The sequence below is a fragment of the Oncorhynchus masou genome, chromosome 13 (assembly GCF_036934945.1).
Source record: "Oncorhynchus masou masou isolate Uvic2021 chromosome 13, UVic_Omas_1.1, whole genome shotgun sequence".
Lineage (NCBI taxonomy): Eukaryota > Metazoa > Chordata > Actinopteri > Salmoniformes > Salmonidae > Oncorhynchus > Oncorhynchus masou.
Window position 1 is genome coordinate 22974733 of NC_088224.1, and position 20385 is coordinate 22995117.

General features: G+C 49.1%; 1 protein-coding gene across 1 annotated transcript; it reads right to left on the reverse strand.

Moving 5' to 3' along the window:
- Positions 1-1597: 1597 nt before the first annotated feature.
- LOC135551921 (GMP reductase 1) lies at positions 1598-18988 on the reverse strand. Its single transcript, XM_064983202.1, has 9 exons — positions 18635-18988; positions 9933-10052; positions 9700-9783; positions 9358-9531; positions 7555-7636; positions 7165-7271; positions 6328-6370; positions 4397-4556; positions 1598-2087 (listed from the first exon to the last, which is right to left on the reverse strand). Exons 1-9 carry the CDS (start codon positions 18719-18721, stop codon positions 1907-1909), a joined length of 1038 nt encoding a protein of 345 aa, XP_064839274.1. The 5' UTR covers positions 18722-18988; the 3' UTR covers positions 1598-1906.
- Between the last annotated feature and the right edge of the window lie 1397 nt (positions 18989-20385).

Consider the following 20385-nt stretch of genomic DNA (forward strand, 5'->3'; position numbering starts at 1 on the left):
TGTTACTACATCTGCTGACTACAACCAGGCCAGACTTGCCATTCATGGCTGGCTGAGTTCCACTATATCCACTGGCATAGACTACTACTTAGAATGTAGCAACGTATTGGGCTTGCATTGTAAGTAGGGTGTTCATATGGATACATATTGAGACCCTGTGCACTTGTACATGCTTGCAATTGCACTGAGTCTGAATCTATCACAAACAACATTCTTCTGTGGCTATTATCCTCAATATGAAAAATGAAGACATTGACTACTGCACATATCAATGCTTATTACCTGCTTGCAGTGTTCCACAGTTTCAACAGCTGAACAAACACAACAGATGTAGTAAGTTTACCCAACAGCAGTATAATACAGCGATGTAGTAAGTTAACCCAACAGCAGTATAATACAGAGATGTAGTAAGTTAAACCAACAGCAGTATAATACAGCGATGTAGTAAGTTAACCCAACAGCAGTATAATACAGCGATGTAGTAAGTTAACCCAACAGCAGTATAATACAGCGATGTAGTAAGTTAACCCAACAGTATAATACAGAGATGTAACAACAGCAGTATAATACAGCGATGTAGTAAGTTAACCCAACAGCAGTATAATACAGCGATGTAGTAAGTTAACCCAACAGCAGTATAATACAGCGATGTAGTAAGTTAACCCAACAGCAGTATAATACAGCGATGTAGTAAGTTAACCCAACAGCAGTATAATACAGCGATGTAGTAAGTTAACCCAACAGCAGTATAATACAGAGATGTAGTAAGTTAACCCAACAGCAGTATAATACAGCGATGTAGTAAGTTAACCCAACAGCAGTGTAATACAGTGAGTGAGTCCACAGTCCCGCAGTTAGTTAACCCAACAGCAGTATAATACAGCGATGTAGTAAGTTAACCCACAGCAGTGTAATACAGTGAGTGAGTCCACAGTCCCGCAGTTAGTTAACCCAGCATTCCTGACATTCCTCTGCCCTGATGGTGCTTCCCTTCTCTTCCCGCCACACCCAGAACAGCACTTTCACAGTCACACAGAAAGCAGAGAAAAGCAGGCACTACCACACTGTATTAACCCTCTCAATGTGCTGAAGCCTGATCTTATTTAGTCAGACACATTAAGAGCTACTATAAAGTACAACACATCATAACATTACATTCAGCAATGGCTTCATAAAGTTAAAGGCCAAGTGCAATCAAAAAAACGTCAGTTTCCTGTGTTTTATATATTTTTCCACACTATGAGATAGGAATAATACTGTGAGATTGTGACAATTATGATAATGTCTTTTGGTGTAAGAGCTGTTTGAAAAGACCACCTGAAAAGACCACCTATTCTGGTGGCATAGAGTTTCGCCAGCCTATAACCAGGCGGTAAATGACAGAATAGACCGATAAGAAAGAGAGTTACAAGCCTGTCTGCCAATAACAGCTAGTTTTCAGTTTTCACCTACCTACTCAGACCACTCCCAGACAGTCCTAGCAAAACAATGTATGCTAAGAAGCTATTTTGTTTCTTTTTGACCACTTTAATTGAAAACAATCACAGTGAGGAACTTCATTGTTACCCAGAAATGATTTGATATTGAGATAAAAACGTCTGCATTGGACCTTTAATATTATCAGTCTAGAGAGGAAACACCATGGAAAGCACTCAAAGCCAGCATGCAGTTATTGCAATAAGTAATATACACTGAGTATGGACAGAGTAGTAAGGTTTCAAGCAACCCTAACAGGCTCTTGCATATTTTATTTCTGCAGAGCAGACTGAATGTTTTAAATCATGTTCTGATAATATTACTCACAATTTTACATAATAACCAAATATGCAGAGCATGTTGCAACAGAGGTCCAGAGAGAAACACATTTGTAGTGATGGCGGTAGTGTGTTTTCCTGTTCGTGTGTGATTAGTGGAACATGGTGCTGGCCTGCTGTGTGACTCTGATAAAGGTGGTTCTGCGACTAAGCTCCTTCAGTTTGGCAGCTCCTACATAGGTACAGGTGGAACGGAGCCCCCCTAGGATATCTCTGATGGTGATCTCAACATCTCCTCTGTAAGGAACTTCCACGGTCCTACCCTCTGACGCCCTACAGAGGGAGAGGAGAACATCAGCACCAACTCAGTATATCTGATAACGCTGAGACAATGTTCAAGCAACATCATGGTGATGTTACTGATCACGATTACAAATCATTTTTATTCAGAGGACACTTAAACTTTGTCTTTTACATCACATTGGTAGCAGCAGTTGGATTTTGAATAACAAAGGTGGGTAAAATAAATGTATTTCACGGGGTATTATACAACAAAAAAACAAAGATACCATGCAACTTCACATTAACAAGTTCAATCTTCTAAGGACTAATTCTCCATCTGCCCCCTCACAGTTACATTCAACAGGTCATTTAGAAGGCCCCCTCACAGTTACATTCAACAGATCATTTAGCAGGCCACCTCACAGTAACATCCAATAGGTCATTTAGAAGGCCCCCTCACAGTTACATTCAACAGATCATTTACAGCCACCTCATAACATGGTCATTTAGAAGGCCCCCTCACAGTTACATTCAACAGGTCATTTAGAAGGCCCCCTCACAGTTACATTCAACAGATCATTTAGCAGGCCCCCTTACAGTAACATCCAATAGGTCATTTAGAAGGCCCCATCACAATAACAGCCAATAGGTCATTTAGCAGGCCCCATCACAATAACAGCCAATATGTCATTTAGCAGGCCCCCTCACAGTAACATCCAATAGGTCATTTAGCAGGGCCCCTCACAATAACAGCCAATATGTCATTTAGCAGGCCCCATCACAATAACATTCAATAGGTCATTTAGCAGACCCCCTCACAATAACATCCAATAGGTCATTTAGCAGGCCCCCTCACGGTAACATCCAATAGGTCATTTAGCAGGCCCCATCACAATAACATCCAATAGGTCATTTAGCAGGCCCCCTCACAATAACATCCAATAGGTCATTTAGCAGGCCCCCTCACAATAACATCCAATAGGTCATTTAGCAGGCCCCATCACAATAACATCCAATAGGTCATTTAGCAGGCCCCCTCACAATAACATCCAATAGGTCATTTAGCAGGCCCCCTCACAATAACATCCAATAGGTCATTTAGCAGGCCCCATCACAATAACATCCAATAGGTCATTTAGCAGGCCCCCTCACAATAACATCCAATAGGTCATTTAGCAGGCCTCCTCACAGTAACATTCAATAGATCATTTAGCAGGCCCCCTCACAGTTGCATTCAACAGGTCATTTAGCAGGCCCCCTCACAATAACATTACATCCCCCTCACAGTAACATTTAACAGGTCATTTAGCAGGCCCCCTCACAGTTACATCCAACAGGTTATTTAGCAGGCCCCCTCAGAGTTACATTCAACAGATCATTTAGCAGGCCCCCTCACAGTTACATCCAACAGGTCATTTAGCAGGCCCCCTCACAGTTACATGCAATAGATCATTCAGCAGGCCCCCTCACAGTTACATGCAATAGATCATTTAGCAGGCCCCCTCACAGTTACATTCAACAGGTCATTTAGCAGGCCCCCTCACAGTTACATGCAATAGATCATTTAGCAGGCCCCCTCACAGTTACATGCAATAGATCATTTAGCAGGCCCCCTCACAGTTACATCCAACAGGCCATTTAGCAGGCCCCCTCACAGTTACATGCAATAGATCATTTAGCAGGCCCCCTCACAGTTACATGCAATAGATCATTTAGCAGGCCCCCTCACAGTTACATCCAACAGGTCATTTAGCAGGCCCCCTCACAGTTACATTCAACAGATCATTTAGCAGGCCCCCTCACAGTTACATCCAACAGGTCATTTAGCAGGCCCCCTCACAGTTACATGCAATAGATCATTTAGCAGGCCCCCTCACAGTTACATGCAATAGATCATTTAGCAGGCCCCCTCACAGTAACATTCAACAGGTCATTTAGCAGGCCCCCTCACAGTAACATGCAATAGATCATTTAGCAGGCCCCCTCACAGTAACATTCAACAGGTCATTTAGCAGGCCCCCTCACAGTAACATCTAACAGGTCATTCATCAGGCCCCCTCACAGTTACATCTAACAGGTCATTTAGCAGGCCCCCTCACAGTAACATTCAACAGGTCATTTAGCAGGCCCCCTCACAGTTACATCCAACAGGTCATTTAGCAGGCCCCCTCACATTAACATTCAACAGATCATTTAGCAGGCCGCCTCACAGTAACATTCAACAGGTCATTAAGCAGGCCTCTTCACAGTAACATCCAACAGGTCATTTAGCAGGCCTCTTCACAGTAACATTCAACAGGTCATTTAGCATGCTCTTGCCCATATTGACAGATAGTGGTTGGTAGGTGACTGTGTCTCACCTGTACTCGGCCACTCCCCCTACGTATTTCTTCATGGCGGTGTCTGAGCTCATCCCGTAGAACAGTTTGACCTTCTTGCCATCCTTCTGGACGACCTCACCCAGACACTGGTCGTGTCCCGCCAGCATGCCCCCCATCATCACAAAGTCAGCCCCTGCACCTGTGGATGAGGATGGAAGCCAATCAGCAACCAGCCAAGGACAAGTTCAGGTAGTTCAAAATGGTGTCTCCTCGTTGAACAAGGCCCTGCTGTAACTTCTTATGGCTGCAGGGGCAGTATTGAGTAGCTTGGATGAAAGGTGCCCAGAGTAAACGGCCTGCTCCTCAGTCCCAGTTGCTAATATATGCATATTATTATTATCATTAGATATAAAACACTCTGAAGTTTCTAAATCTGTTTGAATGATGTCTGTGAGTATAACAGAACTCGAATGGCAGGCAATAACCTGAGAAGAAATCCAAACAGGAAGTGGGAAATCTGAGATTGGTCGATTTTCAACCCAGACCCTATTGAATACACAGTGGGATATTGGTTATGTTGCACTTCCTAAGGCTTCCACTAGATGTCAACCGTCTTTAGAAACTTGAATGAGGCTTCTACTGTGATGTGGGGCCAGATGGGAGCTCTTTGAGTCAGTGGTCTTGCAGAGAGCCAGGTCCTGGTCATGTGTATTTCACATGAGAGCGACCTGCGCTCCATGGCTTTTCTACAGACAATGGAATTCTCCGGTTGGAATGTTATTGAAGATTTATGATAACAACACCCTAAAGATTGATTCTATACTTAGTTTGAAATGTTTCTAAGACCTGTAATATAACTTTTTTAAGTTTTCGTCCGACGTTCGGCTGGACCTGCACGAGCGTTTGGATAGGTGTACTAAACGCCCTAACAAAAGTAGCTACTTGGACATAAATAATGGACATTATCAAACAAAACAAACATTTATTGTGGAACTAGGATTCATGGGAGTGCATTCTGATGAATATCATCAAAGGGAATACTCATAATGTTATTTCTGATTTCTGTTGACTCCAACATGGCGGATACATTTTTTTCTTTTTCTGAGTCTCAGATTATAGCATGGTTTGCTTTTTCCGTAATAAAAAAAAATCTGACACAGTGGTTGCATTAAGGAGAGGTATATCTATATTTCCATGTCTAACAATTGTATTTTCATCAACATTTATCATGAGTATTTCTGTAAAATGATATGGCTCTGCAATATCACTGGATGTTTTTGGAACTAGTGAACATAACGCGCCAATGTATACTGAGATGTTTTAATATAAATATGAACTTTATCAAACAAAACATACATGTATTGTGTAACATGAAGTCCTATGAGTGTCATCTGATGAAGATCATCAAAGGTTAGTGATGAATTTTATCTCTATTTGTGCTTTTTGTGACTCCTCTCTTTGGCTGGAAAAATGGCTGTGTTTTTCTGTGAGTTGGTGGTGACCTAACATAATCGTTTGTGGTGCTTTCGCTGTAAAGCCTATTTGAAATCGGACACTGTGGTGGGATTAACAACAAGATTACCTTTAAAACGGTATTAAATACATGTATGTTTGAGGAATTTTAATTATGAGATTTCTGTTGTTTTGAATTTGGCGCCCTACACTTTCACTGGCTGTTGTCATATCGATCCCGTTAACGGATTGCAGCCCTAAGAAGTTTTAATATAGTCTAACGACCATTCACACTCGATGTACTAAAGGCAGTTATGAAGTCAGGTGGTTCTGTTAGGATAGTGTCTGCTGGTTTTTGTTTTTTCCTTCCAATTAAGACCGAGACAACCAGGTGAGGGAGTTCCTTACTAATCAGTGACCTTAATTCATCAATCAAGTACAAGGCATGAGCTAAAACCTGCAGACACTCGGCCCTCTGGTGGAATGTGTTTGACACGTGTGTTAGGGGGTCCACATACCAAAAGCTTTAGCCACGTCACCTGGGCAACTGCAGCCACCATCCTGTGGAAGAGAAATACATTGTTGGTGTTGTCCAGCTTTTACATTTTAATGTGGTCATCACTTTGCAATTTCAATAATGGTTAAGAGCGTTGGGCCAGTAAACGAAAGGTTGCTAGATCGAATCCCCGCGCTGACAAGGTAAATATCTGTCATTATGGCCTGAATAAGGCAGTTAACCCACTGTTCTTAGGCCGTCATTGTAAATAAGAATTTGTTCTTAGCTGACTTGCCTATTTAAAAAATCAAATAAAAATGTTTGCTTCTTTCCATTTGCAAGACTAATACTGCCCTCTAGAGGTAACACGTTGCTACAGAGATCGCACCAAAATGTGTTTGTCATGGCTGCTTCTGTATTACAAATAGAGAGATGCCTCAAACAACTGGTCATCCAATACTTTGTCAGTCCCTGAGCCAACCACAAGACAACTTAATAGAGAGATGATTCAAACAACTGTCATCCAATACTTTGTCAGTCCCTGACCCAACCCCAAGACAACTTAATAGAGAGATGACTCAAACAACTGTCATCCAATACTTTGTCAGTCCCTGACCCAACCCCAAGACAACTTAATAGAGAGATGACTCAAACAACTGTCATCCAATACTTTGTCAGTCCCTGAGCCAACCCCAAGACAACTTAATAGAAAGATGACTCAAACAACTGTCATCCAATACTTTGTCAGTCCCTGAGCCAACCCCAAGACAACTTAATAGAGAGATGCCTCAAACAACTGGATAGCATATCTACAGTCTAGTGTGTGTATTCAAAGGCAATGAGGGGGAGGGGGTCTCACTGAGATAATATGTCCCTTGAGGCCGTGGGCGGAGTCTGCACACTCGATAACAGCGCTGAGCTGAGGGTAGCCCACCCCGGTCTTGATACGGGTTGTGCACACTGAGCCTGTCAATAGAGACGTTATTCATTATTACTGTTACATATCAAAGAAGTTCATTAATACAACACCATAATATAGTCTATTGTAATTCCTCACCCCGGTCATTACAACATCCCTTTATGCTACATTAGAGGATTTATTGAATGTCTTTGTTTGTTGCCCGAAGCAGTTAGGTAGCTTGGCGTGTGTGTAGAGATGGAACAGATGTGGACAGTCTCCTTGCCTCCGGGAACACTTAGATTTATGCACCCACCTTGCCAGGGGGAACACTTTGACTGACGCACCCACCTGGCCCGATGCCCACTTTGATGATGTCAGCGCCAGAGAGAATGAGCTCTTCCACCATCTCCCCTGTTACCACGTTACCAGCCTGCGCATACACGCACACACATACACACATACACACACACATACACACACACACACACACACACACACACACACACACACACACACACTCACAGGGAAAATAAAGAGACACAGGCCTCCAGGTTAGATAATAGTAATTATTAGGACACTTCTGTCTTGTTAAACAGACCAAGGAACAACCTCAAACCCTCCATGACCTTTTAGAGGACACCTCATACCCTCCATGACCTTTTAGAAGGAACCCTCCACCCTCCATGACCTTTTAGAGGGTACAACCTCATACCCTCCATGACCTTTTAGTAGGAACAACCTCAAACCCTCCATGACCTTTTAGTAGGAACAACCTCACACCCTCCATGACCTTTTAGAGGGTACAACCTCATACCCTCCATGACCTTTTAGTAGGAACAACCTCAAACCCTCCATGACCTTTTAGTAGGAACAACCTCACACCCTCCATGACCTTTTAGAGGGTACAACCTCATACCCTCCATGACCTTTTAGTAGGAACAACCTCAAACCCTCCATGACCTTTTAGAAGGAACAACCTCAAACCCTCCATGACCTTTTAGAGGGTACAACCTCATACCCTCCATGACCTTTTAGTAGGAACAACCTCATACCCTCCATGACCTTTTAGTAGGAACAACCTCACACACCCTCCATGAACTTTTAGAAGGAACAACCTCATACCCTCCATAACCTTTTAGAAGGAACAACCTCACACCCTCCATTACCTTTTATAAGACAACCTCACACCCTCCATGACCAAGTACAACCTCATACCCTCCATGACCTTTTAGAAGGAACAACCTCACACCCTCTATGACCTTTTAGAAGGTACAACCTCATACCCTCCATGACCTTTTAGAAGGAACAACCTCATACCCTCCATAACCTTTTAGAAGGAACAACCTCACACCCTCCATTACCTTTTATAAGGAACAACCTCACACCCTCCATGACCAAGGTACAACCTCATACCCTCCATGACCTTTTAGAAGGAACAACCTCACACCCTCTATGACCTTTTAGAAGGTACAACCTCATACCCTCCATGACCTTTTAGAAGGAACAACCTCACGCCCTCCATGACCTTTTAGAAGGTACAACCTCACACCCTCCATGACCAAGGTACAAACTCATACCCTCCATGACCTTTTAGAAGGAACAACTTCATACCCTCCATGACCTTTTAGAAGGTACAACCTCACACCTTTCATGACCTATTAAAATTCTTTATACATACATACATGAAGCAAGCAGAAGACATAAAACAAACTGTTGTGGTTGACTAAGGCTGTGTTTATACAGGCAGCCCAATTCTGATATTTTGCCCAGCTATTGGCCCAGCTTTTGCCCAGCTATTGTGTAAACGCAGCCAAAGAGACATCTTTGCCATGTGTAGATGCAATGGCTACAACGTGGGCACCATCAGAATGTGGATAAGATCAGGATAAAAGGATGCATGTTAGAACCAGGTATAAACAAGGCAATGGTAACTATCAAGGGCTCAAGACTTGAATGGCAAACTATTTCCTGATCATCCGCCAGCTAAAGATAGATCATGATGTGGACACATAATACATATAAACCTGGATTAAACTATATATATTTTGTATATCTGTATTCATGTTTGCTCAAATGTATTATTAATAAACAAAGAACATTTGATCACTAAGCTAAAATCCATAAAGAAAATGCAGAGAACTCTCATCTTACCATGATGGTGTGTTTGGGGAACTTGTCCCTGACGGTTTTCACGAATTCCACAAAGTACTCTGAGTAACCGTTGGCAACGTCCAGACAGATGTATTTTATGTCAGGGATAGCCTCCAAGATCTCACACAGTCTCTCTAGATCAGCCTTACCGCTGCCAGAGCTGGCTGCTATGTGCTGGAGGTCAACAATACAATAATGCAGTATGAGCAATTCATTCAATCAAAACACTTCATTAATCCCCAAGAGGAAATGACTTTAGTACTTTACAAGCCTCAGACACCATAGACGATGTTCACACCATGGGGGACATGAAAGAGTATCTGTGGGGACTTCCTGTTTTACCTCTAAGCATTCTGGGTGGTTGACTGCAAAGGTCTTCCACTCATCCAGTGAGTAGTGCTTCTGCATAGCCGTGAAGAGTGTGTGCTGGAGGGAGATATGGAGAGAGAGTCAGTCAGTCTGTCAGTCCGTCCGTTTATCCGTCAGCCAGTCAGTCAGTCAGCCAGTCAGTCAGTCAGTCAGTCAGCCAGTCAGAGTGGGATGAAAGTGAAAGACTGTCAGTGTGTTACTCTCACCTTGCTGAGGACCCGGGCCATCTCAAAGGTCCCTGTGGTGTCCATGTTGGCAGCGATGATGGGGATGCCATGGTAGGTCTGCTTAGAGTTACGGAATGTGAACGTCCTTGCCAGGTCAACCTGAAAGCATTGAGATATATGTTGATTTAGCATGCAGACACAAGTGGACATCAAGCCAGGGTTAGGGTTAGTGATATCCTGTCGTCATGTGAAGGCCTTTCTGGGCTTGAGTTAAACTGAGTGGAGTATGAGTCAGCTCAGTGCTACAGTTACAACCAGGCTTGGGCCCGAGGCCAAGCCAGGAGCTCAATTTAATCACCCCCCAGAACAGAGGAGGTGGATACGGGATGTAATACAATGATGGACCTGATTAAATAGGGACCTCCTCCACAGGGTTCTTCACGATTAGGGATCTTTGACCGCAGCCTGGATAACCTATTTTTAGAGGAGGTCTGAGTACAGCACATCATGCAGGCAAAAAACACAAGTTATTAAAACACCCGTATTACTTCCTGAAAGGTAAAGCTACCTGATTCCACCTGATACCAATGGCCTGTACCTTAATCTCCCTGACCCAAAGTACAGGCCAAGGCCTTCGATAAACACACAGTAGGATGGGTTACATACTGTACACCAGCGTGAGGGTGAAGCTTCAGGCTTTATCCAACTCACAATATGTGTCTGTGCTGCTGAGACAGAGAACAATTCACTGTGTTGAAGGGGATGTGCTGAATCATTTAGATTAGCTCTGGCAGCCTGTAACCGGACCCCTGGTGATCTCAGAGAGAGACAGACAGAGCGAGAGAGAGAGAGAGAGAGAGATTGGCCAAGGGTATCAGGTATTGCACAGCTCAAAGCTCTGTCTATTCAGCGGCAGGTTGATTGGTTGGTTCTTATCTAGGAGCTCAGTTGGCTGGAGAGTGACTGACTGGTTTAAACATGGTTCTCTAAAAAGGACATCACTCATAGCTTGACACCAGTAAGTGTTTGCTGATCAATAGCTAATATTTATTTAACTCCCACCAAAAGTGAATATAATTTCTGCTGAAATTGCCAGCCTCCTCTTCATTTCACAGACAGCACTTACTGTTTCATCTCCATATTAAATTACTCCCTCGAGGGAGCAACATTTTATAGCCCCACATTTCATTATGCCAGTATTACATGTCCAGTCAAGGAGACATGGGGCTGGACGGTGGGAGAGGTGAGAGTATGAATTACCAATGTTCCGGTTAGATGAAAAAACTCCCTCTGCCTCTGCTCTGTTGCTGTGAATTCCTCCCAACAGGAAATCAATAAGTCACAGAGCGTTTCCTGTGAACTCCACCTGTGACTGGACGTCCACTAGTCTCTCTGTTTAATGGGGTTTCAGTGGCCTGTGTCTCTTTCGCTTCTCTCTCTCTTTCTCTCTCCCTCTTCTTCTCCCTCTCCCTCTTCTTCTCCCTCTCCCTCTCCCTCTTCTTCTCTCTCTCCCTCTCCCTCTTCTTCTCCCTCTCCCTCTTCTTCTCCCTCTCCCTCTCCCTCTCTCTCTCCCTCTTCTTCTCCCTCTCCCTCTTCTTCTCCCTCTCCCTCTCTCTCTCCCTCTTCTTCTCCCTCTCCCTCTCCCTCTCCCTCTTCTTCTCCCTCTCCCTCTCTCTCTCCCTCTTCTTCTCTCTCTCCCTCTCCCTCTTCCCCTCTCTCTCCCTCTTCTTCTCCCTCTCCCTCTCCCTCTTCTTCTCCTTCTCCCTCTTCTTCTCCCTCTCCCTCTCCCTCTTCTTCTCCCTCTCCCTCTCCCTCTCCCTCTTCTTCTCTCTCTCTCCCTCTCCCTCTCCCCCTCTCTCTCCCTCTTCTTCTCCCTCTCCCTCTTCTTCTCCCTCTCCCTATTCTTCTCCCTCTCCTTCTCCCTCTCCTAGATCAATAGCCCTCTAATGGTAGGTGCCTGGCCCCTTCTCCCTCAGCCCTGGAGTGACTATGGCTGTAGATCACCTGGACTAAAGCTCCTGGGAGGCAGAGGGCTCTGGGTGTTCTCCCTTGGAGCTCTGGGAGCTCTGGAAAGAAGGGAGGCTGGGAGCTGGGCTCCTCTCTGGAAATGAGGGAGGCTTGGAGGCTCTGGTGGTCAAGGAGGCTGGGAGCTGGGCTGGGGGGCTGGGAGGCTCTCCCTGGGAGCTGGGCCCTCTCTGGAAGGGAGGGAGGGAGGCTCTCCCTGGTGGTCAGGAGGATGGTCTCCCTTGAGTAGGGATGCTGGGATCCTGGAAACTGGGAGGCCTGGGCTGGGGGGTTGAGGTTGTAGCAGGGATGCCTGGGCTGGGGGGCTGGGAGGCTAGCTGGGCCGGGGCTTGGAGGCAGGGGAGCTAGGCTGGGGGCTTGGATCAATAGCCCTGGAGAGGGAGGGGCTGGGGGCTTGGAGGCAGGTGCCTGGGGGGCTTGGACTGGGAGCTGCCCTGGGTGACTGGGAGCTGGGCTGGGGGCTTGGAGGCTGGGAGCTGGACTGGGGGCTTTGAAGCTGGGCTGGGGAGCAGGGGGCTGGGAGCTGGGCTGGAGGGCTTGGAGGCTGGGAGGGGCTGGAGGCTTGGAAGCTGGGAGCTGGGGTTGGAGCAGGGAGTCTGGGGGGGCTGGAAAGAAGGGAGGCTTGGAGCTGGGCTGGGGGGGAGGCTTGGAGCTGGGATGGGGGCTTGGAGCCTGGGAGCTGTGCTGGAGGGCTGGGGGCTGGGCTAGGGGCTGGGAGGCTGGGAGCTGGGCTGGAGGCTGGGCTGGAGGGAGGCTGGGAGCTGGGCTGGGGGGCAGGGAGGCTGGGAGCTGGGCTGGAAGGGAGGGAGGGAGGCTTGGAGCTGGGCTGGTGGTCAAGGAGGATGGTAGTTGGGCTGGGGGTTGGGTTGAAGTAGGGATGCTGGGATCTGGGCTGAAAACTGGGAGGCAGGGAGCTGGGCTGGGGGTTGAGGTTGTAGCAGGGATGCTGGGATCTGGGCTGGGGGCTGGGAGGCAGGGAGCTGGGCCGGGGGCTTGGAGGCAGGGAGCTAGGCTGGGGGGCTTGGAGGCTGGGAGCTGGGCTTGGGGGCTTGGAGGCAGGGAGCTGGGCTGGGGGCTTGGAGGCAGGGTGCTGGGCTGGGGGCTTGGAGGCTGGGAGCTGGGCTGGGGGCTGGAAGCTGGGCTGGGGGCTTGGAGGCTGGGAGCTGGACTGGGGGCTGGGAGGCTGGGCCGGGGGCTTGGAGGCTGGGAGCTGGGCTGGGGGCTTGGAGGCTGGGAGCTGGGCTTGGGGGCTTGGAGGCTGGGAGCTGGGCTGGAGGGGGTGCTTGGGGGCTGGGAGCTGGGCTGGAGGGCTTGGAAGCTGGGAGCTGGGCTGGGGGGCTTGGAGGCTGGGAGCTGGGCTGGGGGCTTTGGGCTGGGAGCTGGGCTTGGAGCTGGGCTGGGCTGGGGGGCTTGTGGGCTGGAGGCTTGGAGCTGGGATGGGGGGGCTTGGAGCCTGGGAGCTGTGCTGGAGGGCTTGGGGGCTGGGCTTGGAGGGGCTGGGGGCTTGTAGGCTTGGAGCTGGGCTGGGGGCTTGGAGCTGGGAGCTGTGCTGGAGGGCTTGGGGGCTGGGCTGGGGCTGGGGGCTTGGAGGCTGGGCTGGGTTGGAGGGCTGGGGGCTTGGAGGCTGGGAGCTGGGCTGGGGGGCAGGGAGGCTGGGAGCTGGGCTGGAAGAGAGGAGGGAGGCTTGGAGCTGGGCTGGTGGTCAAGGAGGATGGTAGTTGGGCTGGGGGTTGGGTTGAAGTAGGGATGCTGGGATCTGGGCTGAAAACTGGGAGTCAGGGAGCTGGGCTGGGGGGTTGAGGCTGTAGCAGGGATGCTGGGATCTGGGCTGGGGGCTGGGAGGCTGGGAGCTGGGCCGGGGGCTTGGAGGCTGGGAGCTGGGCTGGGGGGCTTGGAGGCTGGGAGCTGGGCTGGGGGCTTGGAGGCTGGGAGCTGGGCTGGGGGGCTTGGAGGCTTGGTGCTGGGCTGGGGGGCTTGGAGGCTGGGAGCTGGGCTGGGGGCTTGGAGCTGGGCTGGGGGGCTTGGAGGCTGGGAGCTGGACTGGGGGGCTTTGAGGCTGGGAGCTGGGCTGGGGGCTTTGAGGCTGGGAGCTGGGCTGGGGGCTTGGAGGCTGGGAGCTGGGCTGGAGGGCTTGGAGGCTGGGAGCTGGGCTGGGGGGCTTGGAGGCTGAGAGCTGGGCTGGGGGGCTTGGAGGCTTGGAGCTGGGCTGGGGGCTTGTTGGCTTGGAGCTGGGCTGGGGGGCTTGGAGCCTGGGAGCTGGGCTGGAGGGCTTGGAGGCTGGGCTGGAGGGCTGGGGGGCTTGGAGGCTGGGAGCTGGGTTGGAGGGCTGGGGGGCTTGGAGGCTGGGCTGGAGGGCGTGGAGGCTGGGAGCTGGGCTGGAGGGCTGGGGGGCTTGGAGAATGGGAGCTGGGAGCTGGAGGGCAGGGGTTGGAGCAGGGATGCTGGGGATGCAGGTCAGTCCATCACTGTAGGCCCATTAAATAATAGCCTGACAAAGCGGGGGAACTCCGGCCTCCCCACTGCACACCAACCTGGACTCAGGCGTAGATGTGACATATTAAATGTAAATCTGTCTCCCTCCATTTAGTATGATATGTTACGTTTTGTATGGTATGTATTAATTTGTGGATGTCCATCATCCATTTCGTGTGATATGTTACTAATTACTATTCGGATGATATGTTACGAATTTAAATGTGTTGTAGCCAACGTTAGCTAGGTGGTTAACATTAGCTCGGCTAGGATTATGGTTAGGGATTAAGGTTATGGTTAAGGTTAAAGATTAAGGTTAGGGGTAAATTTTAGGGGTTAAGGTTTCTGTCTTATGTAGCTTATGTAGCTTTGTCTCAGGATGGTAAGTTGGTGGTTGAAGATATCCCTCTAGTGGTGTGGGGGCTGTGCTTTGGCAAAGTGGGTGGGGTTATATCCTTCCTGTTTGGCCCTGTCCGGGGGTGTCCTCGGGTGGGGCCACAGTGTCTCCTGACCCCTCCTGTCTCAGCCTCCAGTATTTATGCTGCAGTAGTGTATGTGTCAGGGGGCTGGGGTCAGTTTGTTATATCTGGAGTACTTCTCCTGTCCAATTCGGTGTCCTGTGTGAATCTAAGTGTGCGTTCTCTAATTCTCTCCTTCACTCTCTCGGAGGACCTGAGCCCTAGGACCATGCCCCAGGACTACCTGACATGATGACTCCTTGCTGTCCCCAGTCCACCTGGCCGTGCTGCTGCTCCAGTTTCAACTGTTCTACCTTATTATTATTCGACCATGCTGGTCATTTATGAACATTTGAACATCTTGGCCATGTTCTGTTATAATCTCTACCCGGCACAGCCAGAAGAGGACTGGCCACCCCACATAGCCTGGTTCCTCTCTAGGTTTCTTCCTAGGTTTTGGCCTTTCTAGGGAGTTTTTCCTAACCACCATGCTTCTACACCTGCATTGCTTGCTGTTTGGTATTTTAGGCTGGGTTTCTGTACAGCACTTTGAGATATCAGCTGATGTACGAAGGGCTATATAAATACATTTGATTTGATTAACCGTACCAAATGTAACATCATACTATTTTGAGTGTCACAGATTTATGTTTACTATGTCATGTCTTTCAGGTCAGGTTGTCCACACACACACACCCTGACATCATGCTGCAGTGAAGCTCAGGGAGAGAGGGAAAGAGAGGGAGGGAGGGAGTCTGCACTTCAGCATCTCTTATACCATGCTGCGTGATATAGCTACCATCTCCATTCACATCTAAACACTGATCCCAACTGCTACTGCAGTCTTTTTGCTTCCTCTTCTGCTGCAGGCTATCTAATCAATAGTACTCGGGCATGGCTGATTATCTGCATATCATTATATGTACATGATATGTCCAATCATACATTCAATACTGAAGTCTCAGTGTTAAATTGGAAGCTATTATGCGTAATGATGTAAAATACTGTAGATGTGATGTGTTGTGGATCTCAGGAGTAAACCATGTGTTATACGGTAGAAACTGTTTGACCCGGTGGCTGTCCAGAGAGACAGTAGAATACTTCAGCAGAGAAGACAAGAGCTGCCTGGCCGCAGGCACTGAATGAATGAACACTGAACAGATAGGCGGAAACAAAATGTGTACTCCCATGTTACACTCCAGTGTGTCTAGTACTCTACAGCAGATATGCATGTGTCCTATCACGCCTGTGGACCCTTGGATGTGTGTATTAAATGGTGTGTGTGTGTGTCTGGAAGTGATAAACTATTCTGGTGGGGACCAGAAGTCCCCATAAGAATAGTAAACAAACAAACATTTGACCAACTGGGGATATTGTGTTGGTACCCACAAGGTCAAATGTTATTTTTAGGGGGTTTAATGTTAAGGTTAGAATTAGTGTTAGGGTTAGAAGCTAGGTTTAGGTTTAGAGTAAAGTTTAAGGTTAGGTTTTTTGGGTTAAGGTTAGGGTTAGAGTACTGGTTAGGGAAAATAGGATTTTGAATGAGACTGAATTTTGTCCCCACAAGGTTAGCTGTACAAGACTGTGTGTGTGTGTGTGTTTATCTCTTTGTGTTATTCCAGTAGGCCCTCTGCATGTGGAAAATGCTCTCATTGACAGTTAACACATAGAGCTCTGCAGGACTATTTTTAAACAGATTTTCCAAGAAGCGTCCTCCTGTCTCATGTTGCCCCCTACATTGACACACAGTAAACCCTGATGCCAAACTACATGGTTTAGTGTCTGGGTTTAGTTTAAGACCCAAGAGCAAGGTAAGAGCTGACATGCCATAGGCCTAGACTGGGCTACTGGCTCATGTCTTGACATGACTGTATGCTTCTACACAGCAGGCCTAAAACAAACCCTTGTCTCTGTCACCCAAGAGAAGGTCACCGACTCCCCTAAGTCCCTCCCTCTTCTTGTTCAGAATTTCTATCATGCACACATACACAACTCATACATATATTTATACTGAGTACCCTTGATCTAAATTACTCTCAAATGAATCAAGTAGTCTGACATGTCCTCCTTATTCAGATACAGTAACGAATTGTGGTTACAGATCAATAACATCAACACCAGCCACTACAAATAGTTAATAAGATGTTCCCTGTAATAATGCCAAGGACATAAACAACACACAGCGAACCAAGAGGAACACAACTTCCCCTTCCCCTTACCCCCAGTCCCTTATCCCCATTCCCAATTCCCCTACCTCCAGTCCCCTACCTCCTGTCCCCTACCGCCAGTCCCCTACCCCCATTCCCCTACCTCCTGTCCCTACCTCCAGTCCCCTTACCCCCAGTCCCTTATCCCCATTCCCAATTCCCCTACCGCCAGTCCCCTACCTCCAGTCCCCTACCGCCAATCCCCTACCCCCAGTCCCTTATCCCCATTCCCAATTCCCCTACCGCCAGTCCCCTACCTCCTGTCCCCTACCGCCAGTCCCCTACCCCCATTCCCCTACCTCCCCTGTCCCCCCTACCGCCAGTCCCCTACCCCCATTCCCCTATCCCCATTCCCTACCTCCAGTCCCCTACCCAGTCCCCTATCCCCATTCCCAATTCCCCTACCGCCAGTCCCCTACCTCCAGTCCCCTACCGCCAGTCCCCTACCTCCAGTCCCCTACCCCCAGTCCCTTATCCCCATTCCCAATTCCCCTACCGCCAGTCCCCTACCTCCTGTCCCCTACCGCCAGTCCCCTACCCCCATTCCCCTACCTCCTGTCCCTACCTCCAGTCCCCTACCCCCAGTTCCATACCTCCTGTCCCCTACCGCCAGTCCCCTACCTCCGGTCCCTACCCCCAGTCCCCTACCCCCAGTCCCCAGTCCCCTTACCCCCAGTCCCCTACCCCCAATCCCCTCCAGTCCCCCTACCCCCAGTCACCTATCTCCAGTCCCCTACCCCCAGTCCCCATCTCCAGTCCCCTACCCCCAGTCCCCTACCCCCATTCCCCATTCCCCTACCTCCTGTCCCTACCTCCAGTCCCCTACCCCCAGTTCCATACCTCCTGTCCCCTACCGCCAGTCCCCTACCTCCAGTCCCCTACCCCCAGTCCCCTAACCCCAGTCCCCTTACCCCCAGTCCCCTACCCCCATTCCCCTACCTCCTGTCCCCATTCCCCTACCCACAGTTCCATACCCCAGTCCCCTACCCCCAGTCCCCTTACCCCCAGTCCCCTTACCCCCAATCCCATACCTCTAGTCCACTACCCCCAGTCCCCTACCCCCAATCCCATACCCCCAGTCCCATACCTCCAGTCCCCAACCTCCAGTCCCCTACCCCCAGTTCCATACCTCCAGTCCCCTACCCCCAGTTCCATACCTCCAGCCCCCTACCTCCAGTCCCATACCTCCAGTCCCCTACCTCCAGTCCCATACCCCTCCAGCCCCCAGTCCCCTACCTCCAGTCCCCAACCTCCAGTCCCCTACCCCCAGCCCCCAGTCCCCCCCAGTCCCATCCAGTCCCCAACCCCCAATCCCCATTCACCCCCCCCCAGTCCCATACATTCAGTCCCCTACCCCCAGTCCCATACATCCAGTCCCCTACCTCCAGTCCCCAACCCCCAATCCCCTACCCCCAGTCCCATACATTCAGTCCCCTACCCCCAGTCCCATACATTCAGTCCCCTACCCCCAGTCCCATACCTCCAGTCCCCTACCCCCAGTCCCATACATCCAGTCCCCTACCTCCAGTCCACGACCCACAGTCCCCTACACCCAGTCCCCAGCCCCCTCCAGGCCTACCTCTGATCTGCTCTTCAGACTGCTCCTCTTGGGTCTGAATAGGACATCCTTAAAGTCCAATTTGAGGTCTGCATCTACGCGGGGCATAGTTGCTGAGGTTGCTACAACGGAGGCTGAGTTACGGAGGATCACAGAGGAGGCTCTTCCGAGGCACCAGGTTGCTGTGGTCTTTGTAGGTCTCAAGCCCCAGCCACCAAACCCGAACCTCCAGGAGCGCAGCGTATTTATAGTGTATGGGATGCCGTCCCAGCCCAGGCCCACATGGCTTTATTTGGCGTGGCCCCGGACTCTCTTGCTCTTTCCCCTTCCCTCTCTCTCTCCCTCCTCTCCTTCTCTTTCCCCTTCCCTCTCTCTCTCTCCCTACTCTCGTCTCCTTCTCTTTCCCCTTCCCTCTCTCTCTCTCCCTCCTCTCCTTCTCTTTCCCCTTCCCTCTCCTCTTTCTTTCTTCTTTTCCCTGTCTCCCTCTCCCCTCCCTTTCCCGCGACAGAGTGGCAGCAGCAGCCGCAGAGGTGACACACATATCTTGTAAACACACACACGCCACTGCACACTGCAGTGAGACTCAGCAGCACTGCAGCCCTGTAGAGCACACCTTCTGTCCAGTAGGGGCATTACTCCCTGTGCAGCCCTGACACTGATATCAATACCCTAAGACACAGAGAGAGAGAGAGAGAGAGAGAGAGAGAGAGAGAGAGAGAGACAGAGAGAGAGACAAGAGAGACAAGAGAGAGAGAGGAGAGAGAGGAGAGAGGAGAGAGAGAGGAGAGAGGAGAGAGGAGAGAGAGAGAGAGAGAGAGAGAGAGAGAGAGAGAGAGAGAGAGAGAGAGTGTGTTTGGGGACTATGTGGATAATCCTTATCTTCCTCTTTAAAAATAGAAATTAACGTTTTTCAATGTGTTTATTACTTTCAAATGGACCATGTCCATAAGGATCAATCCCTGCTCTAACAACGCACAAACATGGTACTTTCAGCATAATCACTTTGGCCACAAGGTGCCACAATAGCTTAAGAAATACAGCCGTGTGTGCTTCGGTACTGAACTTTGTGATACAGTTGAGCTTTTCCAGGTACTTTTCCAAGATTCGAAATCCAGGGTTGAAGTCCAGGTCAAACGCATATCTCCTCTACATAAAACTGCAATAACCTCACAGTAAATACCTAAAGTAACTACATGATATACAGTATATAGCCAACTCATGATGGTAATAACCATTTGATCTTTCACCCCTTTTACAGTATAACTTTCTTACCATAAGGAGACAGAGACACAGCACCACACTGCCCTGCCAAAAAGCAGAAATATACAGTAAATCAGCAATATACAGTAAATCAGCAAATATAAGCCAGTCAGCCCATGTCTCAGTCAGCCCATGTCTCAGTCAGCCCATGTCTCAGTCAGCCCATGTCTCAGTCAGCCCATGTCTCAGTCAGCCCATGGCTCAGTCAGCCCATGTCTCAGTCAGCCCATGTCTCAGTCAGCCCATGGCTCAGTCAGCCCATGTCTCAGTCAGCCCATGTCTCAGTCAGCCCATGGGTCAGTCAGCCCATGTCTCAGTCAGCCCATGTCTCAGTCAGCCCATGTCTCAGTCAGCCCTCATGTCTCAGTCAGCCCATGTCTCAGTCAGCCCATGTCTCAGTCAGCCCATGTCTCAGTCAGCCCATGTCTCAGTCAGCCCCATGTCTCAGTCAGCCCATGTCTCAGTCAGCCCATGTCTCAGTCAGCCCATGTCTCAGTCAGCCCATGTCTCAG

Excerpts from the sequence above, each read along its gene's own strand:
- LOC135551921 (XM_064983202.1), bottom strand. The coding sequence starts at position 18,721 with ATGCCCCGCGTAGATGCAGACCTCAAATTGGACTTTAAGGATGTCCTA. Across the intron at positions 6,371-7,164 it reads TCAAGGGACATATTATCTCA|GATGGTGGCTGCAGTTGCCC; the intron begins GTGAGACCCCCT and ends TCTCTTCCACAG. Across the intron at positions 2,088-4,396 it reads GGGGGAGTGGCCGAGTACAG|GGCGTCAGAGGGTAGGACCG; the intron begins GTGAGACACAGT and ends CTCCCTCTGTAG.